Source organism: Protopterus annectens, chromosome 1.part0, assembly GCF_019279795.1.
Source record: "Protopterus annectens isolate FY-2018-M chromosome 1.part0, PAN1.0, whole genome shotgun sequence".
NCBI lineage: Eukaryota > Metazoa > Chordata > Ceratodontiformes > Protopteridae > Protopterus > Protopterus annectens.
Genome location: NC_056725.1, coordinates 1379587667 through 1379614330, shown reverse-complemented (window position 1 = coordinate 1379614330; position 26664 = coordinate 1379587667). Strand labels below are relative to the sequence as shown.

The 26664-nt window shown below is 41.5% G+C and overlaps 1 protein-coding gene across 1 annotated transcript in view; it reads right to left on the bottom strand.

Annotated features, from left to right (window-relative positions):
• Positions 1-26664, bottom strand: part of LOC122798230 (peptidase M20 domain-containing protein 2-like) — a 452943-nt gene that overhangs the window by 276564 nt on the left and 149715 nt on the right. The window contains exon 4 of the mRNA XM_044067013.1: positions 26300-26442. Coding sequence (XP_043922948.1) covers positions 26300-26442 — 143 coding nt within the window. The remainder of the gene's footprint in view (positions 1-26299; positions 26443-26664) is intronic.

Below are 26664 nucleotides of genomic sequence, written 5' to 3'. Positions count from 1 at the left end.
CTTTTTCCCCTTTGTTATCTGCATTACATTTAGAACCACTGGCAATGAAAATAAGGGACCCAGAAATTCAAGGACAGAATAGATAATAAGCAAGAAGGGGGGCTGGAATTAACTGGTAAAATCTGTCACAGGAACCAAGGTAATGGGAACAAATAATAGTGTGAAAGGTAACAGAATGGAAATAGATCAGGAATTTATTTGGACTGCAGGCTAGAGATTGCCTACCATGTCAAGGATTGATTTCAGAGTGTAGGCAAAGAGAGAAATAGGGAGATCTTAAGTAAAAGACCAGCACTGGTAAAGTGTTTAGTAGACTCCGGAACAGAGGCTGATGTTAAAAGATGGATAATTACTACAGCATAAAAATATTGCATGATAACTCTAAGAATCAATCAGATGAGGTTATAAAGGATTGGGAAGAGAGATTAGATAAAATCACAGAGAATGGGAGAATATAGGTAGGACTTCCAAATATGTACCAAAGTCTAAAAGATTTAGGATCTTTGCTTGGAAGCATTTACTTGGGTAGTTTTATATCCCAAGTAAACTTCAAAGAATTTATAAATAAATAAATAAAAATAAATACATTTTCCTCAGGTAGATAGCGAATGTTGGAGGTGTGATGGGGAAGAAAGAGGTAACTGGGATTGTGTATTCATTTTGCTGTTGAAGGTCCACTTTGAACTGTTTGGAGAAGGAAGCAAGGATGGGAAGCTGGCAAATGGAACTTGGCAGTAAATTCAAAGTAGTGAGGCTGAAGTGGAAGAAGGATGTGTCATTGCAGGCCAGATAAATTACTGGTATGGCAGTGTAATAGCAATGTAATTATTTGAGAGGCTTTGGATACAATAAAGTGTCAGGTGTGACTCTACACTGGAATTTTACTATGCTTCTGGCAAAGGTAGAGCCAGTGATGGGTAAGGGATATTATTCAAGGGTAGGAAGAATGACTTGTTTGCCGATTCTGAGCATGCTCTGTTCATTTAGAAGGTTGTTAATACTGCTGCATCTGTAAACCATAAATGTGATTTTACTTGCCACACTACGAGTAAGAGTGATGCAAGTAACTGCAGTAGTCAAGCTATTTTTTAATTTGGCAAGATTGTGAATGTTCGTGGTGAAATTAAATGAAGCCTCAAGCAATTTTAAGGACTGCACCACCTCCAGAGGACTACTGCCACGGCCAGTAAGATTCTGTTTGTCACTGTATATGTTGAGGGGCTTATGAGTTCCAAAAAAATGCATTAGTTTTGTTGAGGTTACCTCCGAAGCTTCTAGGTCTGCAGGCATGACATAGAATTTCATATAGGATGATTCCATTTGTTTTCTGGAAGATGATGAGGGCATTAATATAATAAAAGGGCTTTACATAAACAGATGTTTGGTGCCAGAGCCATGGCCTCAAGCTCAATGCTAAGAAATGTATAGTTATCCCCTTTGGGAAAAAACATGTACCTGTGAATTAACGGGTCTACTTTGTTAATTCAAAATACTGAAACCTCGAATTTCAGTATTTCGAAATCACAAAGCCGCATACTCATTTCCAAAACCGGCAGAAGTGCGAAATTCAAAATACAGAAGCACAGATATTTTGAATTTCTGCTTCCGGTGTTACAGTATATGGATGTTTGGGTTTAATTTTGTTACGTTTGTGTCTGCAAGTATGTTGGTTAGGGGTTTAGTGTGTGTAAGTGTGTTGTGACTGTTATGTGTGTGCTTGAGGGATTGTAAGATGTGTGTGTGAGTTTCATTTGTATTTCTGTTTGTGCAATCTCGGAGTTAGAATATATAAGTAGGGGGGTGGGGTTGCAGCCCCCCACATGGGGGGTGCAGGGGGAGCTTGCCCCCCTGCTTATATGTAGTTTAGATGAATTTGTTTGATTGGGGGGGGGGGAATTTTGTGTATGTTTATGTGTGTATTGTATGTGTAGTGTAATTACAAGATTTTTTAATTTTGCGGTTGTGTGTTTTCGAAATTGTGAGTTGTGGGTGGGTTTTCGGCTTTCAAGATTTTAGTATTTCAAAATTACAAAGTGGACCCAAATTACCACATAGGTGGCAGTACACTAAACACCGAAAGTGTGATATGAGACTTACGGACACAAGTGGATAGTGGTCTCACCTTCGATAACCACATCACCACAACAGTCAGGAAATCCTTCTATGTGGCACACCTCATTACTAAGGGCTTTTCTTCCAGAAAAAAGGAGGTCATTGACCCATTGTACTCATCCCTCATTAGACCCATTATAGAATACAATGCCCCATTTGGTATGCACCTCACAAGACAACTGGAAAGGCCGCAGAAATACCTCACTAACAGAAGAGGTGTTCTCTGCTCAAAATACAAGGCCATGTCAAACCCAGAGCTGTTGGACATGCTACTCTTAAAGAAATCCCAATCCCCCAGAGCCACACACTCCAGGGATCTAAACCTTGTCATCACAATGAACAAAACATGCTGGAGGGATAGGTTCCTGACCCAGAGACTCCCCAGACTCTGGAATAGACTGCCCATACAGGTCAAGCAGAGCACCTCTTTGGCCCTCTTCAAAAGGAACCTTGACGACTGGATGAAAGGAAATTCACCCTGAGGATCACGTGCTAGACAGGGGTCCAGGGAAGTAAATATTGTGGGAAGAAATAGCCAGGGAATTGTTATGGCTAGGCCTGTATAGGCCCTAGGGCCGATAGCCTAGTATCAACCTATGAACCTATAGAAAATAGCAATTGTCCAAGGATAAAGCCTTGACTAATGTCTGAATATACTGGATTAAAAGAAGACTGTGACTTTGAAAGCATAATTTTAAAGAATCTGTAGATAATTAGACAGCCAGTTTATGGGGGTGGAATTAAAGCCATGAAGTTAAAGTTCTTTTATAACTAAGGGATGTGCCAGAAGGACAAATGCCTCAGAAATGTCAATATAAATGGCCTTCATAAGGTTCCCTGTGTTGGCTGCATCATTCAAAAAGAGAGAATATCAGTTGTGTTACAGACCTAAGACCACTGACTTCAGTCTGATCTTGTAACATAAAATTTGCAGCCTTCTCTAAGATGTTAGCTAATGAGAAAGCACAGCAGTTACATGGTTTCTATTACAGCAAGAGACATGTTTTAACAACTGGAATAACAATCATGTTTCCAAAGAATTGGTAACACACCAGCCAAGAGAGATGTGTTGGTGAGTGCTTTTGTGTGGCAGCAGTGAAATAAAGTATCCCCAGCTTTAATGAGGCTGTCCATGCTTGCCTTTCCCTAAGCAAGAACTTTCTTGGGGCATTTGTTGATTTTTGATAAGGATAGCGTCAAAGTCAAAAATGGAATATACAGTGGAGAGTAGAAGCATTAAAACTGAGGTCGGTAAGTGAGCTGAACTAAAGTCTTCAGTTTTGTTTTTAAGGTCTTGTGGTTTTATGCCATCAGGGAGCTTGGATGACTGATTTAAGGGGTTAATCTCCTTCAAGACATTTCTTGTATTTCCTAACAGAGATTTTCATTTTCATTTCATTTCATTCAAAGGCTTCTTTTGATGAATCAAAGTACACAACACAGTAAAAATTCATAGAAAACAAGTTTCTTTTTTTAAACAAGAAACATCTTTATTAAATTATTACTTATGGCACAGGCAGTCATACATTTATATAAATAACAAAACATATACTGACATATTTTTCATAGTAAACATACATCACGTATAATCTATCCAGTCATTGCCAGTCAAACATTACATACCTCATTCAAATCTTGACTTCTTTTAAATCTCAGTCCTTCTCCAAAACGTTATTCTGCAGTATTGTTCCCACAATTCCAATTTTTTTCTATGTAACTTGCTCCTACCCTTTTCTAAATATCCCATTTCCATTTGTTTTATCTCTGTTATTATATTCACTACTTGTAATATAGTTAGGTTAGATTTTGATTTCCATTTTCTAGCAATTGCTTTTTTGGCAGCCACCCTAATTAGACACAGCAAGGCCTTACCATGTCTAGGCAATTCCAATTTCTGTACCATAGCTCAAACAAAATCCAGAGTCTACTTCGGGTATAAAAATATCTATGTAAACATTTCCAAGCAAAAATCCTAAATCTCCTAGATTTTGTTGAATATTTGGGAGACGTACATATATCGTCTCATTGGGGTGGCCGCGGTGGTGCAGTGGTTAGTGCTGTTGCATTACAGCAAGAGGCTCTCCAGTTCAATTCTTGGTTGGGGTGCCTTCTGTGTGGAATCTGCATGTCCTCCCTGTGGTCACATGAGTTTCCTCCGGGTGCTTTGGTTTCCTCCCACATTCCAATGACATGCAGTAGGTGGATTGGACACTCTAAATTGGGCCTAGGTAAGACAGTGTGTGTGAGTGAGTGGTATGAATGAACTACTGTGGCAGGGCTAGCCACCAGGTGTTGTAAACCTTGGCGCGAGATGATTCTCACTGCTGAAGTGACACCCCAACCCCATGTACAAAAATGGAAAAAGAGGCTGAAGATGGATGGATGGATACATATATCCTCCCTTTGTTTCTTGGTGAATTGCTTATCCAGTCTCTTCCTAATCCTTTCTAACCTCCTCTGATTGATTCTTACAGTTTGCCTTTTTAATTTAGTTATTTGTTTTCAAAAACCATACCGGAACACTTTTATATGCAAACACACTTAGTCCCACTTATGTTCATTTCTGTAACACTAACATTTGAATTTTTAATTGTAAATTTGTTTTATTTGCACTTTTATAATTACAAAGTGTTACATGAAAAACTTATTAGTTTCATTAGACATGCTCTGCCCCCCCAGAAATGTACAGTTTGGATCATATTGCCATGCAGCCATTAATAAACTTATTCTCACTGTGTGTAAACACTGTTTGCCTTCAATCTTCCCACTGAAACACGTTTCATGAGTCTGCAACTACCACCTTGGTCAACATGAGGTCTCTTCTTACCTGCTGCACCACTTTCTTTTGTCTGATTTATTTTTAGGAATGTTTACATTTCATGACTGAACTGTGCTCTCTACCCCGGATTGATCTCATTATCATTTTGTTGTGTAATTCTTCTAGATAAACTATAATTTCAACTAAAATAAATATAAAGCACTAGGAGTTCTGCTGAACACATTCCTTTTACTTGATGCTTGGACATAACAGGTACACTTTACATGATGATGCACAAATGATGTGCAGGACGTCCGGCACATACATTATGTCAACCACTGCTTTATATGAAAGAACAAATCTTAACATTCTTATTTTGGGTGATTAGTTATTCTGACACCTAACAAACATATCACTATATCGGTGCGGAGTTAACTGTTAAAATACAATTTTAACATAAAAAGGAAACATTCCCCAACTATCAAAAAAGCATAGGGGTCAGAGTTTCATTAGTACAATGAAAAATGTATTAATGAAGTAATGACCCTACACTAACTTTAAATCATGACCCCAAGCTGAACCCCAAACTGAGAATACATGCTCCTCATTAGCATAACATCTCTGTCCCCCCTGCTCCACAGTTACATCTCATAGTAGAATAATCCATGACATGCTACTATGGGAGGTGAGCAAAAGCAGTGGATGCAACCAGTGTCAGTGCATACCTGATGTCATTGTGTCAAATTTCAAAATCACTGAATGGATACATCTCTTCTGAGCTTTACAGAAAGGCGTGTCATTATTCTTTAAAATTATAAAGTTAAAAATGTCAGCACACCTGACATATCTGTGAACAATATTAACAGTGCCAATCCATCATTTTTTATTAAAAAAATTGTCAATCTACGAGAGAGCAAATTGTAAAAGAGCAGCAGCAAATAATGCTACTGACAGGGGACCAGATAAAAGAAATGTGTTAGCAGCACGCACTGCCAGAAGTAGCAGCTTTTTAAAATGCATCAGAACTGACAGCTGGAGCAGCAGAGCTGTGAACAATGGATTGTCTTATGAGAACATGAAGGCAGATAGTAAGGCATTAGAAAGAAATATGTGCAAGAGGGGAAATTATCCATATTATATTGTAAAAATCATTTACTAACATTGATTTTTTTTTCATGAGAACACAGGGGTCAGACAGTCACCCATCAAAGGCTGCTTTCATTTGAAAATCAGTCTATTTTACTTTTATTCTTATTATTTGGACTGTGGTCACACATTACAATAACCATACATTACTAAGTACTGCTTGATAAGGCCATACGCATGACATTGTCTGTGTGAGTCCATGTTTGTTCATGTTTCTGTGTGTGTGTGTGAGTGAGTGAGTGAGTGAGTGAGTGAGTGAGTGAGTGAGTGAGTGGGTGAGTGGGTGAGTGAGTGAGTGGGTGAGTGGGTGAGTGGGTGGGTGAGTGGGTGAGTGAGTGAGTGGGTGAGTGAGTGAGTGAGTGAGTGAGTGAGTGAGTGAGTGAGTGAGTGAGTGAGTGAGTGAGTGGGTGAGTGGGTGAGTGGGTGAGTGGGTGACCAAGAGAGAATGTTCCATGATAAATGCCTTATTCTGGACAAAATTTACTTCACTGAAGAAGTCAAACATCACATGTATACCCATCAGGAAATGGTAATACTGGGAGAAACAATCTGGGTTGAAAGCAGGTGACCACTAATTTCACATGATCACAGTTAAACAATCTCAAATCCAAAAGGGGGCTTTGGGAAGGGGTATTCTAAATGAGAAAGACATAATTATCACAGTTTTAATTTACAAAATTTTACATGACTTCTTTGTGGTCAAATGAGATGTATCCTTTTTTTAAAACATTTATTGAATTATCACTTGTGACATAGGCAAATCAAACTGTGTTAACAAGTTCACGTTTACAAACATTATATTTCACATATATTGCTCTATATCATATAACCTAAGCAGCATTACATAATTATTCAATTCCTGCCCTTTTTTGTAAACAAGAAACATCTTTATTAACCCATCACTTACAACATAGGCAATCATACATTTATAAAATGGAAACAAACCACACTGACACAATCCTACTAGCAAACATTTTGCATCACAAAACCATAGTGACGCACACCCAGTTGCAAACATTATGCATCACTTATAATCTACCCAATCATTTTCAGTCAAACATTACATGGCTCATTTAAATACTGCCTTCTTTTAAACCTCATTCCTCCCCTGTATGTATTACTCCCACAATTCACATTTTTTCCTCTTTAGTTTGCTCCTACCCTTTTCTAAAGATGTCAGTTCCAGTTGTTTTATCTCTGTTACTATATTCGCAATTTCTAGTATAGTTGGTTTAGATTTTGATTTCCATTTTCTAGTAACTGCTTTTTGGCAGCCACCATAATTAGACACAGCAAGGCCTTACCATGTCTAGGTAATTCCAATTCTGTATCATAGCTCAGAAAAATCACCTCCCTAGTCACAGTGATCTACCCATCCAGGATCTCTGATAGTGCATCCCACAGGGAATCCTTAAAGTCTGCCAACTCAATGCATTCCCAGAAAATATGTTACCAATTACCTCTTTCTTCCCCATCATGCCTCCAACATTTGCTGTCTACCTGAGGAAAAATTCTCTGGAGTCAACTTGGGGTATAAAACTATGTAAACATTTTGAAGCAAAAATCCTAAATCTTCTAGATGTTGCTGTATATTTGGGAGACGTACATATATCCTCACATTGTTTCGTTGTGATATGCTTATCCAATCTCTCTTCCCAATCCTTTCTAACCTCTTCTGATTGGTTCTTATAGTTATCGTCCAATATTTTATATGCTCTACTAATTATTCCTTTTTTAATGGCAGATTCTTTTCTAGATTCTACTAAAAACTTTATCAGTGCTGGTCTTTCATTTAGGACCCCCTATTTCTTTCTCTTTGCCTATAGTCTGATATCAATTCTTTACAAATCTCTAACCTGCAGTTCAAATAAATTCTTGGCATCTTCCCTCACTAGTAATTTGCTCCCAGTATCCTGGTTCCTTTGACAGTTTTCCTCAATAAATTCCAGCCCCCTCTTGCCTATTGACATCCCTAATTGCAGTCATCCCCATTGGCAGAATCTCCTTTCTCTGTTCCCGTGTTGGCTGAGTTCTTAGGATACTTTTTGCTACTTTATAGATATAATATTCTGTATAATTATTGTTATTCTCCTTAAAGGCCTGCGTCCAAAATCCCAGTCTCTCCTTGTTTCTTGTGCTTCCCACCTGTTTCAGATCATCCTTTTCCACTCTGAATTATACTTTTCTGCCAAGAGGTATATTCTAGCAGAAAGAGTGTATTCTACTGGTAAAGACTCTGTGTAACAGGAGTTAAAGCTAATGTTTTGTATTATTTCATGAATGGTATGAAGAAACAGTCCTTGTTTTGACTTTCAGAAATGTTCCTTAATTATTATAACTTTATAACGTACCTATGACAACTAATTAGGTTTGATTCACATCAAACATATATATTTTTTCCTCCTCAGGGAGGGGTGAGGGGAAGAAAGCACAGAATACAAGAAATCATAATTATGGTGGACCAGATTCAATAAAGCCTACACTAAGTATACGTGATATGTATTCAAGAACATTATCACATTTTTTTGTGCTTTCTAGTCACTCAGAAATATTACACTATGTATGCATGTAGTCTATACTTTGTGGTAACCTTTATGAATCCCTGTCAATATTTAAAGCTGCAACAATATCAGCAGAAAAACTATTAGGATGAGGAAGGTGCGAGTTATATCTGTGTTGTCTGTTCACTCAGAACAGTGTACACTAGGTGTAGGCATTACTGAACCCCATGGGGGTATGTTTATTGAACTTTAGAATTAAAACCAATATCTACTTTTCCTTAATAGTTATAACTTCAAGTTTTTAAAATGTTCAGACAGATTAAAAATGAAAAGAGTACTAAGAACTGTGATCTGGCTCTGAGAAAGTCAAGGCAGCAGTTCCATAACTTCTTGCAACTAAAAGCACAATCTAAGCAAAGTTTGTGAACGAATATTCAAATACACTGTCCAGAAACCTATCACAATATCAACTTGTTTCTGAGATGTAATGACGTACTGAACAGAGACCGTTAATAGACCTATATGGCCATTTTCAGTAGACAAACTGCAACCACGTTGTTTCCATAAGAGGTGAGTGTATCACTTTGTTCTGTTTTGGGAATACAGAATACATCTAGAACATATCCGAACTAACCTGGCACTGCACCAGAACTAAAAGACCATGGGGTGGATTCATAAATATTTTGCCTCCAGCATGCTTTAGAATGGTGTACCAAACCCTTTTATGATTCATTAAGAGTGCTACATAATGGAATAAGATGACATACATGCTCCTACTTCACTTTACTGTCACAGAACTCTATGGACTACATATGCAAATGACTCATCTCCATGATGGTACTCAATTCAAAAAGTAAGAGGCAACTATATATAAGCTTGCCCTGTCCACCTTGTACTATGGGACCAGATTAGAACCATGTAGCAGTTGTTGTTTTAATGACAGACCAGGATGACAGCTTCCTTTTATGAGATTTTTCAAAACTTGCAAACCTTTCTTAGGTCCTTTTTTTCTGACTATAATATGCATGTATCTCCATTCCCTCTTTTTGTCTTTCTAATATTCCTTTCTCACAGTAACCATTTTTTTTTATTAAGTTAGTCTTCTTTTCCTTTCCCTCCCTTATACCCTAGCAGTATCTACGCTACTATCATGAGTAGCCCCCTTTCCTTCTTATATACCCTAGCTACAAAAAAAAAAACTTTCTCTAGTTTTCTCAATCTCTGTTTTTCCCCTCATACTTGTGTGTGCACACGTGTGCGTGTGTGTGTGTGGGGGGGGGGGGCTATTGAATAAGTGTGTTTTTGTGCTCATGGTCTTTCTGAACTGTTGTCATGGCCGAGAAACAAAACAAGACAAGCCCACAGGCATCAAGAAGTGTACTAAGTGCAATCACAAAATGCCTTACAGTGACTCGCACTCTCTATGTGTTTACTGGCTACACCCACATAATCTTAAGGAAGACATTGCAATATGTCATTTCTTCAACCACCGGGCCCTGGTTGAATGGAAGAATAAGCTTATTCTTACGGTATTATTACCTTCTGCTTTTAGTGAGGCTATATCTAGTGGTTCCCCAAAATCTTCAGTAAACCTAGGTCAGCTCAGCAGAGCCCAGCTTCTTCGGCCTCCATGTCTGGTGACAGAGGGAAGAAGAGACTTTCCTTGGCTCATCTGACCCATAGGAGCCAAAATCAAAATCTTCTAAAACTTCAATATCTGTGACTTGTTTGGGGACTTCAGCTCAGAGTGATTCATCCTTGGATCAGGCTCTTTTGGTGCCGGGCCTCTCAGATCCAGATAGGTAGAAGCCATTGCACTTGGATCCTATATCCATTCCTTTCAGACCTATAACTTTACTGCCAAGGACTCGGTACTCCCCTTCGGTGACTCCAGTGCCGTTGAGAGTTCCATCTCCCTTCCTAATAAGACCAAGATCTCCATCGGCTGCTTCTTTTCATTCCACCAAATCCTTACAGAAGAAAATGTGGAACAGATGGTACAGAGGATTTTGTGGGCGCATGGAATTACTAAGTCCCCTTCGACTTCAACCCAAATGGTCGTAGGGTTGTTCAAACCATCCACTCCCCCTTTAGTTCTTCCTCCAACTGCTGCTCAAGTTTCAGAGCCCCTGGATCTGATTCACCCAGCGACTTCTTGTTTGGATCTGAAAATTTCTTTTTCATCGAATCGGACACCTGCTCGGAGCTCTTCCACCTTCTCGGAGCCAGAGAGCTCCCGGAGCCATAGTGAGCCTAGTGGACCTCAAGTGCAGTCAACTCCCAGACTTTCTGAACAGTCTCTGCATCTCAGAGCTTCCGCTCAGGTGAGCTTGGTGCCGGCTTCATCCCCGAACCGGCTGTCTTCAGGGCTGCTAGGGTCCTCTTCCCACAAGCATGGCATGTTGGAGATGCACGCCCATCCCACTCAGAAGCAGTCAGCTTTCAGGGGTCCTCTTCTCCTCTTCCCACAAGCATGGCTTGTTGGAGATGCACACCCATCCCACTCAGGAGCAGTCAGCTTTCAGGGCTCTGGAGAGAGCCATGGCTGCATTTGCAACTAGGAAGTCACCTCCCCCCTCGGATTCCCAGGTCTGTTTCCCACCCCTGCGCACCTCTTCTGCCCAAGATGTTCCACAGGGACAGCAAGAACCAAAGCTACAGGATACCTGCCAGGGTACCCCTGCCTCTTCTGATACCTCCCCAGCATATCCCACTGAGGAGGTCCCTCAGAAGAAAACCTGTAAGAAGAAACATCTGGACTCCACTGAGGAGTCAGCCACAGAAGACACTGACTTTGATGAGGGAGACGCAACCCCATGGTCGCTTGGAGATTTTAAAACAGAGAGATGGCTGGCAGTCCAGTAATCCTTCTCTTGAGGAGTAGGTGTACCTGTAGGCCTTTGGTTCCCAACAGTGTACCTCCTGGTTCACTCCAACTGCTGATGAGCTCACAGAATTGATCTCTTGGCAGATGTGGAGGAGCCTAGACTCCACTGAGCCAACTCCCTGGAGACAAAGCAAGATTACTACAGCTTCAGCCGACAAAGCTTTTGGACAAAAGGGGGTTGCAGCAGATGCCATGGTGGTGGCAGCAGCGACTAAAAAGGAACTACTGGAGGAAAGTTCCATTACCCATCTTCTGAATAAGGATTCCAGGACGATGGATAGATGTGGGAAGTGAATCTTTTCTTTAGCAACCTTTGCCTTGCACTCACTGAATTACCTTTCCCGCTTTACTACATTACAAAAGTATCTGATCAAGGAGATATCAGATACACTTGAAGGAGCTAGCAACCCTACATGCTAAAGCTAACTCTTCCATGAGGCTTATAGCTCACACAGCTGAAGGAACGAGTAGAGTGGCAGGTTCCAGCATACCGAGGAGAAAGCATGCCTGGATGCGCCTCTGTGACTTTGCAGAGCCTTTTAAGTCTTCTTTTGTCGGTGCTCTGTTTGACAGAACATGCCTTTTCGGCCCCAAGGTTAAAGACATGCTATGCAGGTGTAAAAAGCAGGGCAAAACCCTTTCTGCCATGGGCATATATTTTTCCACCCCCGCCCCCCCGAGACTATACCCCGAGGGTCAGAGAGGCGGTGGCAAAATGTGGTTCACATAAATCACAGGGGTCTTAACAAGACACAAGTGGAGAGAGTTCTTCCACAGAAAGAGGGGGAAACAATTCTGGTAGACACTGTCCATGAGGCACAGCATGCTTGCAGAACCAAGGGTCTAGAGAACCATTTTTTGGGAGACCCTTTCAGTGCTCCTGAATGGAAGCTCAACTGCCTGCCTCTGGAGATAATCAGGGGTTGACTATCCCTGCACTGGAGAGCCCGGCTAAAAATAACAAATGATTTATGGGTGCAGAGGATACCCAATTCCATTCTCCCAAGACCCCCTTCCCAACAGAAGAATCCCGGACATGCCACCCAGTCAAAGGGATCAGGCAGTTATTCAAATTCAGAAACTGCTGGGCAAAACAGTCATCCAAGAGGTCTCCCCAGACCAGAGAGGATTTGGAACTTACTCTAGGTTCTTTTTAGTTCCAAAGAAAACAGGGGACTGAAGACCAAATCTGGATCTCAGCAGATTAATCAAGTCGGTTTGACGTTACATGTTCTGAATGGTCACTGTATAGTCCATACTTCCTTTCTTGGAACAGGACGACTGGATGTGCTCCATAGACCTACACAATGTGTACTATTACATAAAAATGACAGGTGGTCCAGAAGGTATTTGCACTTCTGGCTGCAAGCCAGTCATTTCCAGTTCAGCGCACTGCCCTTTGATCTCACCACAGCCCCCCGGGTGTTCACTAAGTGCATGACAGTGGTAACAGCTCACTTGAGACAACAAGGAGTTTCCCAATTTGGATGACTGGCTCATTTCCACCCCCACCACGCATCTACTTATTCAGCCAAGGGATTCGGTTATCCAAAATTTGTACAGATCTAGGCATAACAATAAATTACGAAAAATATCACTTGGAACTTGTTCAAGCTCTGGAATTCATATGAGCAATTTTGGACACAAATCAGATGATTGCAAGGCTACCACAATCCACAGTCCTAACTAACATACGCCAGATACAAACATTACTTCACAACAGGAGTACGCCGCCCATCATGTCTTACTACCTTTAGGATCAGTGGTAGCCGCTGTAGTCTTGGTACCACTGGCAAGATTCCACATGCGAATAGTACAGTGGCTTTTGGCAACACAGTGGTTCATTATCCATCAATTGATGTCTTATTAAATGACATTACGAACATCTGCAGGACAGCTCTATCGTGGTGGATTTGTTCTGATCAGATAACACAAGGTCGACCCTTTCTTCACCTCAACCTCAGGCCACTGTGAGCATGGACACGTCCCAATTAGGGTGGAGAGGGCATTATCTGGAAAGACTGTTCAAGGCATCAGGTCTTCTAAAGAGGCCAATTTACACATAAACGTCCTAGAGATGAGGGCAGTGTTCCTAGCATTATAGGCTTTTCAGGTTTCTCTTCCTCTGGGAACAGTGGAGATTCAGTCAGACAACATGTCAGTGGGCTGGTATATAAACAAGCAAGGAGAAACCAGCTCATACGCCCTGTGTCAAGAATCTCTCAGAGTGTGGCAGTCGGCAATCTCATCCAACTGCTTTCTTGTAGCAACGCACATGCCGGTAAAGTCCAAAGTGATTGAGGACAGGTTGAGCAGATCCGTTCTCATGCCTCACGAGTGGTCCCTCAGCCAAGAAGTAGCGGAGGAAATTTTCCGCAAATGGGACCAACCCTGCTGCAACCTGTTTGCATCCCTCCTGAGCAACAAATGCAGCAGCTACTTTGCCTTGATCCCCCTTTCAGCGAGTCCCCAAGGGATGCTCTCATTCAGGATTGGCCTCCAGGTCTCATGTACATCTTTCCCCAACCCCCTTGATTCCGAAAATTCTCCAGAAAGTGAACGGGTTGAAGAGCAGTAATCCTCATTGCTTCCTTTTGGCCTCAACAAATCCGTTTCCCCTTTCTTTGGCCTCACCTTTGGGAAAAAACATGGGTTCTGGAACCTACTTCAGACCTTCTATCACACCCGACAGGAATGATTCATCCCAATCTGTTAAACCTCAAGCTGATGGCTTGGTTCCTCCAATTCCAATTCCATTTATAGTCAGACAACCTATGCTCTCCTCTCCAGTCTGCTGTATTTTGATATCAGCCCATAAACAAGGCACTCAAAAGCTGTATAACAGCAAATGGAGGAGATTTGTAGTCTGATCTCAACAACGTGATTTAGACCCTTACACTGGCCCTGTTCACAACATTCTAGAATTCTTACCTCAACTTTTTGAGCAGTGCAGTTGTGCAGCAGTTGCGTTGTCGCCTCACAAGAGGATCTCCATTTCGATTCTAGGCTGAGGTGCCTTCTGTGAGGAGTCTGCATGTCCTCCCTGCATTCGTGTGGGTTCCTTTTGGGTGTTCAGGTTTCCTCCCATGTTACAAAGATACGAGTCTGCAGCGTTTCTCCCCGGGCCTCCACTTAAAATTGGTTTTGTTCCAAGTCAGACTTTCCCAGTAAACAGATGTTAAATAAATAAATTAAAAAGTGGGGCAGCTGCCTCTACTATCAAAGTACAGTTGGCAGCTATCTCCATTTTTCATGTTGGGGATAATAATTAGTTTCTAATCTCACACAAGCATTGCAAAACCTTCTCGAGGGGAATTTTGTTGCTAAGGCTACCACACAAAGATCCCTCCCCTCCTTGGGACCTTAATTTCATGCTACATTTTATCATTCAACCTCCCTTTCAACCTGCAGCATCATGTGACATTAAATTTTTATCTTGGAAAACCATTTTCCCAGTAGCAATCACTTCGGCTAGAAGAATATCAGAAATTCAGGCCTTACTGTCTTTGCCTCCATACCTGATTTTTCATAAAGACAGGGTTTCATCGCATACCGACCCTTCCTTTTTACCAAAAGTAGTTTCAGAGACTAGTGTAAATAAAGCCATTAATTTGCTCATCTTCTTCCCCAACTTCACTAATAAAAGAAGTTCACAAGCGATTACGTTTTTATCTACACAGGACGAAAGAATTTAGAAAGGCAGATCTGTTGTTCATTTTTTTTTCCAGTCCCAGAAAGGGACTACCAGTATCTAAGGTTACTCTGGCAAAATGGTTATCTGACTGCATTACATTTATCTTCCACAGACAAGTTGTATCTCTTCCTAAACTTGTTCGGGCTCATTCAACCAGAGCAATGGCAACCTCAGTAGTTTTTCAGAATAATCCATCTATGGATAAAATTTGTGCAGCAGCAACTTAGACCAATCATCATACCTTTATCACTCATTACAAACTGGATTTGGTCTCCAGGAGAACAGCCTCTTTTGTTTCAATAGTTCCGAGGAATATTCTTCAATTAGTCCACCCGGGATGAAGGTAGCTGTGGACGCTGTCCCATATGTGAGCATGAAATGAAAAATTGACAATATCGGATAACAAGTTATGTTCTTATTGTCAATTTTTAATTTCTCCTCACAACCCCTCCCTCCAAGCCCCTGATCTTCATTTCTGGTAGAACAGGAAGCATAATTTATGCCACCTTATCATCTTCTCCATACTCCAGAAATGGTTTCCTTACAATCCTCCCATATAAAAGATTTCTTTATAACTTTCTTTTCTGGAGATAACAAGATCTGAGGTAACAGGGAGAGGTGCGTTGTGGGTAAGGGGAGGTGTCCAAGAGCTTTTTGGTTGCCACAAGCTTAGTAACTGCCAAGTCAGATCCGAACCATATGTGAGAAGAAATGAAAAACTGACAATACAGATGGGACATTATAGTAACTATATAACTTCTTTTTATTTTTTTTCCAATTAACAAAATGCTACCCATTCAGCTGCTACTGTGGTACAGCCTAATTTGCTACCACAAGCACAAACAACCCCCAACTGTAACAGTGATACAGTGGTGCTCCAGCCAATGCACACACTCATTAAACTGGAATCTAGCATTAGCATATTATTATAATGTATCCTGCAGTCATGTCACTGGAGAATTTAACTTTTAAGAATCACTCCCTACCATAACTGTGGAGCAGGAAGCAGTCCTGGCAATCCAAGATACACTAGCTACTGTACATTATTCAGAAACATGATAAAATTCCCATCATTCACTGCAGAATCCATATGTCTGCATCACGTATAGACATAAACATGAAATTATTTACAGGATGCACGGCTGCTGTATGTTGAAACGGACTATGCTTTCCAATCCCAGTGCCTATATATTTCTCCACGAAATTTCTTTTTCTGTCACAGAAAAGATGTCATCACTAAACACTAAAAATTCCTGTACTGACAAGGACAAAATTCTGTTCTGTATTACTAAATAAACATGACACTTCAAAAAATATTAAACAATTACACATATTCAGGACTACTATAGCAAAGAATGAGAAAAAACAACAGGATACATGACCTGGTGAATAACATCATACTAACAACTTACCATATTTTTAGAACTACAAGATATACCTCTCACAGTATGGAAAAGACCAAAATGTTTTAGTCCCTGATGACATGTCATCAAGAAAAGTAAAACTAAACTCAAGCCACAAGGTCCACCCTGTAGTATAGAAAGTCCATAGTATTTTTATAAATGGTGACTGAACAAGAAAAGTAACACTACACTCAAAACTATTGGTCTGAAGCCAGTACCATGTCATCATAAAGGGATAAGGTCCTGATTATGGTCCTGGTGACATATGTCGATTGGCAGCTAAGGTATCTGAGATGTGGGAATGGAGGACAAGATGCCCATCCTGGGACAGAAGTACGAAGGGGCATGTACATAACACAGTTAGACTTCCAGGGTATGGATAGGGGAAACGACTGATGAGCACTTCATGTGAGTGGGCAGGGTGGCATGCTGACACCAGCTACTTGCAGAAGTGAAGAGTGGATCAGAATTTGTCCACCCATTTTATGCTTCACCTTCATGGTATTACTGGTACTTGGGTGGGGAAGGGACAAAAGATAAGATAAAACACTTCAACAGCAATATGATGCAGATCTTGGACACCTTGAACTCCTTGCTAGCCCCAGCCCTTATTCAGAGTTAGACTGAGCGAGCCAGAAGGGATGGGTAGACCTAGTGATTAAAGGCAGGCACTCGTACTTGCTGAAGGTCAGATATAGGAGACAAAAAGTGAGAAAAAAAATTACAGTTGTGTACACTTACCATAAATGTAGATGTTAGAGTGTATTCTCTGTTGCAGTCATCACCTGCGGGTTATCCCTGCTATGGTAGCCCTCGGCCGGACCCAAATACCAGAGTCAATGTTTTTGTGTGCCGGCTGTTGTCACCTGTAGTCTGACATCAGGTCATCAGTACTATAAAGCATGGCAGACATCATTACATCAGTTTTTCTTGCCCTAACCCGTCAGAAGCACAAGGGACAAGAGAGAAGTGGTCCTGGTAGCTAAAAGCCACCTTGGGAAGCTTGTGTCCTCTAGGGGAAGATGTTAAATGGGGGATGAAGGGAGGGAAACCAAGACTGCAACAGTGAATACACTCAAACATCTACATTTATGGTAAGTGTACACAACTGTACTATGTTCTTCATGTTTCGTGTTTCACTGTTGCAGTCATCACCTGTGGGAGGATTCCCAAAGCTGAGGAAAAGGGTTGAAGGATAGGTTGAGTCCTAGGTATGGGGGTCAGGAGGCCCTGCAGAATTGCAGAGGCAAACCCTGCCCTAGACTTAGAAAAGAGAGGCAGGTGGTACTGCTTTGTAAAGGTATGGACAGAGGTCCAGATGATCGCTTCCAAGATGTCCATGGCAGGTACTCCTCTGAGGAAGGCAGTGGAAGTGGAGTTTGCCCTCGTGGAGTGGGTATGGATAGACTTAGGGATGGGTTTCCCCATGTAGTCTGTAGCAAAAAAGAATACAGTGTGAAATCCATTTAGAAATGGTTTGGAGATGGTGTTCCCCTCTGCCCCTGGGGCAAAGCCTACAAGAAGCTGGTCTGTTTTTCTGAATGGCTTAGTATGGTCCAGATACTATCTGAGTTGTCTGTGCACGTCTAATGAGTGTAGAATTATTTTCCCCTTGTTTTGAGGGTTGGGAAAGAAGGTGGGAAGGTGTATGGCCCGGTTAAGAGTCATATCAGATACCACCTTGGGCATAAAGGAGGGATTAGTCCTCAGGGAAACTCTGTCTGCATGGAAAATTATGAAGGGCTCAACAGCCATGAGGCCGTGAAGTTACGAGACCCTTTTGGCTAAGGTGATAGTTAGAAGGAAGGCAGTCTTCCAAGAGAGGTAGTTCAATTCTGTTGAAGTGGCAGGTTCGAAAGGAGGTAACGTTAGTTTCTCTAACACATAATTCAGGTCCCAGGGTGGTGTTGAAGGCCTTCTGGAAGGTATGATATTAGAAGCCCTTCTGAGGAATTGCTTAATCAAAGAATCAGAGAAGAGGGGTGGGTCTGAATCATAATGGGCAGAAATGGCCGAAGCATGGATTTTAAAAGAGGAGAAGGAGAGGCCACTGTTGAGCAACTCTGCTAGGTAATCCAGGATGAGAGGGATGGAAGGTTGGGAGGTACTGCTACCTTCTGATTGTTTCCAGGAGCAGAATCTTTTCCATTTTCTTGCACATGATTTTCTTGTACTGGGCCTTCTGTCCTCTGTGATGATGTCCGGGACCTGTTTGCTTAACAGGGACTCCTTGTTGGTTTTTAGTTATAAGCCATGCTGAAAGTTTGAGTGTCTGTAGGTCTGGGTGCAGTACATTCCCCCTCTCCTGGGTCAAGAGGTCTGACCTCAGGGGAAGCAGCTTTGGGGGCTGTAAGGTCAGACTGCATAGTAAGGGGTACCAATGCTCTCTGGACCAATCTGAAGCAATGAGGATGGCCTTTGGTCTCTCCTCTCTTAATTTCATCAGAACCTTGGGAATAAGGAGCAAAGGAGGGTATGCGTAAACAAAGAGGGAGCTCCAGGTGAACGTCAAGGCATCCACCTTCCATGCTAGGAGGTGAAACTCGCTAGTACAAACCTTGTGCAGCTGGTGACTGAGGTGCGAGGCAAAGAGGTCCACTTCTGGGGTCCCCCACTCCTGGGTGATTTGCAGAAAGATTTCTCTGTGGAGCTGCCATTCGTGGGGGTCCAGAACATTTCTGGTTAGGTGGTCTGCCAGTATGTTGTTGATCCCTGGTAATTATTGGGCAATTGGGTGCAGCCCCGTGGAGGTGGCTGTAAGCCAGAGACTCATGGCTAACATGCACAGGAGGGTAAGACTGGGTGCCCCCCTGCTTGCTGATGTACCACATTATAGTGGTGCTGTCTGTTTTTATAAGGAGGTCCCCTGGCCTGAGATGGGGTTGGAAGGAAGTCAGAGCGTTTTGCACTGCCATCATTTCTTTCTGGTTGATGTGTTGCTGGGCATTCCAAAGGCCTTGGGTACACCTGCCTGCTAGGTGAGCGCAACCAAGCTATGTCTGAGGCGTCGGTGGTGATGGTCTGGCCAGAAGGATGGAGGATGAAGGGAAGACCCTTGTTCATGGCACAGGCCTCTGCCCACCAGCGAAATTTGGCCCTTATGCAAGGGATCAGTGGGAGAGTGGTCTCTAGGGAATGAGAGTGCTAACACCAAAGGTTCTTTAAGTACCACTGAAGATTTCTCATGTGAAGCCTGGCGAGAGGGATGAGAAGGATGCAAGATGCCATGCATCCCAGGGCTTGCAGGAACTTCCTTGCAGTGAGGTGACTTCTGGAAGCCAGCTGGGTGAGGTAGAGAGGCAGGAAGCTCTGTTTTTCTGGGGATAGGAAGGCCATTTAGGTTGCTGTGTCTAGCACAGCTCCCAGGAAAACAATTTTCCTGGTGGACTTTTGCTTTGATTTTTTTTCTCATTGATGGTGAACCCTAGGGAAGTTAGAAGTGACTTGACAAAGAGAAGGTCCTGGAGCAACTTTTCTTTGCTGTCTGCTTGAATGAGGCAGTCGTCCAGGGAAGAGTTAATCTATATATTTCTCTGTCTGCAGAATGCTATAGCCAGGGCCAAGCATTTGGTGAATACTCTGGGAGCAGCAGATAAGCCAAAGGGCAGTGCAGAGAATTGAAAGCGTGGACTGCCTGCTCTGAAGTGCAAGAATTTTCTGCATGATTCCCTTATGGGGATGTGAAGGCAGGCATCTTTTAGGTCTAGTGTCACAAGCCAGGCATTTTGTGTGAGCATAGGCAGGAGCTGCTGCAAGGTTAGCATTCTGAATCGGGGAACCACCTAGGAGGTGTTCAGTTTGGATAGATCCAGGATGGGGTGCCAAGTGCCCTCTTTTCGGGGAACAAGGAATAGTCTGGAGTAAAAACCTTTTCTTGTTTGATCTGGACAAATAGGTTCTACTGCCCCCTGGGTTATTAATGTTTGGACATGTTTTAATGCCTCTGCCCACTGGTTGGGGGGAGGTCTGTGTACCCTCTTGGAATAGGGAGTTCGCTGAAGGAGAATCTGTATCCCTGAGTAATTATTTTTAACATCCATTGGTCCTTGGTTATAGAGACCCAATTGTCCTTGAAGAGGGTGAGCCTTCCTCCTAGTTTTTGATGAGTGAAAGGAGGGGGGGGTGGAGTCATTGTGAGTGCTTGCCATAGAAGCCTGGCTTAGATCTCCCTGCCTTAGAGGTGGAAGTGGTCCATTGTTTGCTTCTTTGCTGGGTCTGGGATAGGGGCCCTGATGGCCTTTCCCTGCAAGGCTTACCTTGGCCCATTCTGCTGGGTGCAGGGAAGGCCCAGTGCTTAGAGGGGAAGTTCCTGTTGAATCTGGGCGGTTGAATTTGAAAGAAATCTTTTACTGTTTGCATAGATTTTGCTTTGTCTTCCATCTTTTTAAGCACCTCTTCTGCTTTTTCCCCAAACAGGTGTCCCTTATCTAGGGGTGCGTCAATCAGTTTACACTTGACATGATCAGGGAGAGGTTGTTCCTTCAGCCATGCATGTCTTCTAATAAAATATCTTGCCACTGCTGCACCGCTAGAGGCTTCTACGGTGTCATATCCAGATTGTAATGAGTGCTTGGTCCCTTGACAAGCAGAGTGTAGTAATTCTGCCAGCTCTTTTGAGTTGGCACCGTCAGGAGAGGTAGCAATCTTCTGTTTTAATTGTTCTAAAGTGTGTTGTTGATATTTTAACATATGGAACTGACAACTGAGTTCTCTGACAGCTAACGTTGCAGAGGTGTATACTTTCTTACCCAATCTGTCCAGAGCTCTGGAATCTTTGTCAGAAGGAAGAGGATTCCTGGCAGAACTAGTCTTAGCTCCTTTGGATCCCTGTGTAATAACCTCAGGGTCTGCAGCAGCGTTCCTGTACAGGTATTTGTGAGAATCCGGTACTCTGTAGTACCTGTCAGGTTTAGTAGGAGCAGGAGGCAGGGCATCATGGGCTAAGCTGGATTCATGGAAAACATCATCCACCACTTCCAGAATAGGTGGGATGACCAGGGGTCCGTGCTGGGGCAGGTCCAGAAACTCTCTAAGTCATTTCTTTGACTGTGGGAAGTCTTGAGATTCCCATTGAAAATGTTCCCTGAGGGAGTTAAATGTTTCCCCAAAGGAGAGGTCCTCTGGAGAGGAGACAGAGGGGATGGATTCCTCTGCATCTGAATCCTCAAACAGTTAAGGGATGCTGTTCCTCTTCCAAAGCAGAATAGTCAGATTCCTCAGACTCCTGGCCTGTCAAAATTTCTGGAGATGGATGCCTTTTCCTTTTTGGAGTGGGGGCCCGAGTACCTCGAATATGGGAGATGAGCTCCTCCACCATTTTAAGCATTTGAGCTTGGGGTGGGGAAGCAGTAGCAAGATGATGGCTAGAAACAGATTTCCTAGGAGTGACCTGGCTTTGAGGCCTGAGAGAATCTGTCAGTCTCTGAGAAGCGGTAGTTGGATGAGAAGACGTCAGTTTTTTTGTCTAGAATTGGTAGTGAGAAAGGCCTCCTTGGAAGCTGGTGCCTGAGTCGCAGCTCCAGACCCAACCGAGGCAGAGACAGTCAAAGGCTCGGAAGATGAAGTGGATTTCTGTGGCATACTGGACTCTGAAAGGGTCACGGCAGAGGCCTGTGTAGTAAGTGAGTCAGGCATCAGGGGCTGTGAAAGCGCCTCACTGAATTTTGGAGAACTGACTACTTGCTTAGCGGTAGCATCGTTGGAAGGCTTAGCCGTGTGTGGCTTGTCTCTAAGTTTTTTCAGAATGTCGACAGATTGTTGGCTGACTGACGCCATATAAGAATTCGAAGACAGAACATGAAAATAATGGTCTACAAAAAGAGTTCTACTGCGAATGGTTCTCACATTAAAGAGGGCACAGAACCATCAAAGAGGGATGTCATGGTCTGGGCCTAAACAAGTAATGCAGTAAGAATGAAAGTCTCGGTGTGGGATCTGCTTTCCACAGGCGAGACAATTGTTAACTTTTTCAGACAACTGTTAGAGCAAGAAAAAAAGGTCCCCAACTCGGTACTTAACTTTAGACATTTACTGCTGAAATTCAACTTCTGGTAGCGACCGACCAGCACTCGTGCAAACTGCTTCTGCTACGGGCTCCACGGCAACAAATTAGTGATGTAATGACGTTGGCTGCCTTGCTTTACAGTACTCAGACCTGATGTCCGACTACAGGTGACGGCAGCCGGTGCACAAAAACACTGACTCTGGTATTTGGGCCTGCCGAGGGCTACCAAAGCAGGGATAACCCACAGGTGATGACTGCAACAGTGAAACACGAAGAACATCAACTGATCTTTTTAAAAAAAAAAAAATGGGTCACTGCTACCTGTTGGGTTGAAATACTACAGGGTAGATCTAAATGAGACTCATTCCTGTGTTAGTGAACAACAACAGGATGTACTCCGTCTCTGCTATCTAGCAAGATAGAGTGACACTTTCAAATGTCTTCTAGGTTGAAGATAAAATAGTACTTTCAGTAACCTGATATCAAGATACAAACATAACATTTTAGCTTTTAATCAACTGTTAAGAAGCTGGTGGTATAAAAAAGATTCGGTGCCTAATGACCTAAGGAGCACTTGAAGGGCTACATCGTTCAGACAACAGGTTCTAAACAATGCGACTATGCTCCTGAGGAGTATACGATACATACACAAGTACTGAGTTTACAATTACCCATCAAACTGTATACAGTAGTTCTGCATGCAGCCAATGTGTTACAGTGCTTGATGTATAGACGAATCAGTGACACATTTTTAAACTGTAGTTTCCTATCTCACCCTTATTCCATGGCAACAACTATGCAGGACTTGCAAGTTAAAAATATTACAATATAACTGGGTGACTGTAGCTATCCTAAGATGGGCTGACCTAATAAGATACACCGTTACTTATTTACTTTATACATAGGAGCAACCTGGTGCAAAATATCAATGCCTCAACAAAACCCAATTAACATTCTTGGTTTTCTGTTAACACACTCTGGTATCTTGTGCTCCTCTCCATAGATTATACACTTCTGATAATTCAGTCATGAGACCACCAGTCTTAAATTAATAATATGATAAAAAGCTGGAAAAAATAGCATTGTTGGACTTATCCAATGAAGATTACATCACTATTAATGAAATCCAAATAAAAACACACAGAACTACTAAAGTGGCAACAGGACACTTTTATAATATCATAAATTCCTGTGCTCAAAACCAAATTCCAAAAAAATACAAACACACAGAATTTTTAAATGTTTAAGGTGGAACTGTAATATCATTGCATTATATAAACGAAAACAGTTAAATCTGAGAAAAAGGAAACTGAATTTTATTACAAATTAAATGTCTGTTTGAAGCATGCAAAATTTATAGTTAGCATTAGGTCAAGTAATCTCTTGTTGTCTGTCAGCAGTGATAATCCTAAAACATGAAACAGATAAATTACAAAATGACTACCTAGACTGTGGAAAAGACTTCCCACAAAGGTTAACACATGTAGCTCATTAACCACTTTCATAAACAAACCTGACATATAAGTGGGTGCTGAAAAACTCACAAGGCTAATAGTAACAAAACTTCATAAAGCCAGTAGTCCGTATGCTTGACGAAACAACCTACTCATTTAACAACAACCTACTATGTTTCGATGAACATCAAAAAAGGAAACCAGTTCTGTTGACAGAGAGGGATAAAGCCTTCACTATGACCCAGGTAAAGTGAGTTTAGTTAACATCTCAGAGACCAGCTGGACCTGCCTGGGAAGGAAAGAAGTGAAGGGGCAAAGCCCACTGGCATCTCTCAAGAGGGAGTGGGATGCATGTCACTGACAAAGTATGCAGATTTCCCAAGGGGAGACCAAAGAAATGTGTAAAATGTGCTCATTCTAGGAAGCAAGATTGTTTGCGGAGTTCAGTCACCAATGGAATAGAGTAACAGTCCCCTTGTTATGCCCACTGCATGTCCTTCTGGAAAAATACATAGTGGGCATGTGCAGGGAGTTAGAGTCAAAGAAAAAAAACAGGTCCACAAGGCTGTCAACTCAGGGGAAATAAATGGGCCAACTAAGCATCCAAGAGAAGGCTCAATGGTCAGTGTAACAACACTGCAAGAAATGTAAAAAGGAAAATCAAATCCACATCTCCTGGTGTATTTACAAAGAGGGTAGCAGATTTCAAGCATTTGCCAAACATTAGGAAGGTATAAACATCTGTCTTTAAACACTACTACAAGATACTTAGAAAGTTAGCTTTAGTCATTAACTTAGCAGAATTAACATCTCAACTGCCCTTAAAGTAAATTTACACATGTATGAAACTGGAAAGCTGCCTATAAACATGATTAAAAAGATGATGCCTTCAACTTAATACACTACGCTATAACCCTGAACATTCATGAAGTCTTCCTTAGTTAAATTATAAATTTCAGCAGCTAAATATAGTAACCTAGTGGGAAGAAATGATGTTAAGGTTAGTTAATGGATATGTATTCTCATGACGTAGTCCCCTTGTTGCAGCATATATTTAAGAAGGGTGTAAACCCAATTTGGTCAGCTATCAAACAAAGAAGTCTAGTTGGCACAAAAAGAACATCCAAAAGATTAATCTGTGTGTGTCTAAAATCAGTTTTCTTAGGTAAAGCACTTTTTAGAGCGTAATCAATTTTATGGTAATAGATTTACCTTTGTCCCTGATGTATTACATCTCACAAGTTCACAAATTACATAAACGTATGATTACGAGATACATATTAGCAAACAAATTGATTATAAAAAGTCAAAAGAAACTCTCTTACTACCAGAAATATTGGAATACACTACTAGACATCTTAGAGTAAAACCATTGATACGTTTAGTGTAATAAGAAAAGATAAATCATTAATATCTAGGACTGTACATATAACTAATAACATCAAAATAGATAACAGTCTCAGCAGGTGAGGTTCCTTGAGTGGAGTTGTAATGTCAATTTAGGTGACACCAGTGTGTATATATAGTTAGATTTGAAATTGTGTCTATATAGTGTGTTATAGTTAGTGTTAGCCTAAATAGGACATAAGCTGTGTCTGTACTATATATATCATATGATCAGGCATAATGTAATGTGCTACCTTTGTTATCTAATTTCCAAATGTGGAAACAGAAATGTTACTTTGCTTTACATAACTGTGTTAGATCATCGAATATTCAGTGTACATTCATGCTTTAATTACCTTTAATACTCTTAACCCATGTTTTAAAAAAATAATAAAAACTTTATTTGGGAAAAAAAAAAGTTCCCAACTTAAGTTTTAAAGACTGTGGTATAATAGATATTTTAAGACCATTTTGGATCATTTTTATGGTGATAAGTTGTTCATAATTAATTATGGGGACTTTCCGGTTGCATATATGGATTCTTGCCCTCACCAGTACTTTGAACTTGAACTAGGTCAAGTGATATTTCTTCCAATACCTCTGAGCATTGTAGAGCCAGTTTACTATGGCAGTTATAAAATTCATTACCTGGCATAGCAGTGCACGGGCTACACGCATATGTGCAGAAAACATTCTTGTAAGTTAGTATCATTGTGTGAATTAATGCAAATGTCTGCACTTCACACCAATCTGGCATACAGATAGATTCAACAGTTAGTGCTTTCAATACATTGTACTGGATCAAGTTGTGGTACATGAAAACATACCACACATACTGAAAGAGATGCACTATTGATAAGAGCATGTGAATCTTTTTTTTTTGTTGTTTTTTTGCCCTCACAAAAGCTACATCTAAAAGTCATGCACAATGACTAACTTGAGTGAATGTCCTACCATGTAGCCTGTAGTCTGGTTTCAGCTGCTGCCTCAGGACGGAAAGATTGTTGTACGCAAGCACAGCGGCATCCAGTGCGTTGACACCTTCCCAGGGGTGAGCTGCTGCATGTGAAGCCTTCCCATAATACTTAACAGTCACACTGCAAAATAAATGTTACCAGATGAATGATCAGACTACCTGACATAATATTTCTAGATAATTTCTGAATGAAAACCAAATTAAAGTTTGCTGTTTTTAAATTTACTGTAACTGTTACTATGCATCCTCCATCACAGTCCTTTATAAAAATAAATAAAAAATGATAATAAAAAGATGTTTAAGAAAAGGTAGCCACATCTTCTAATCAATACATTCACAGGCA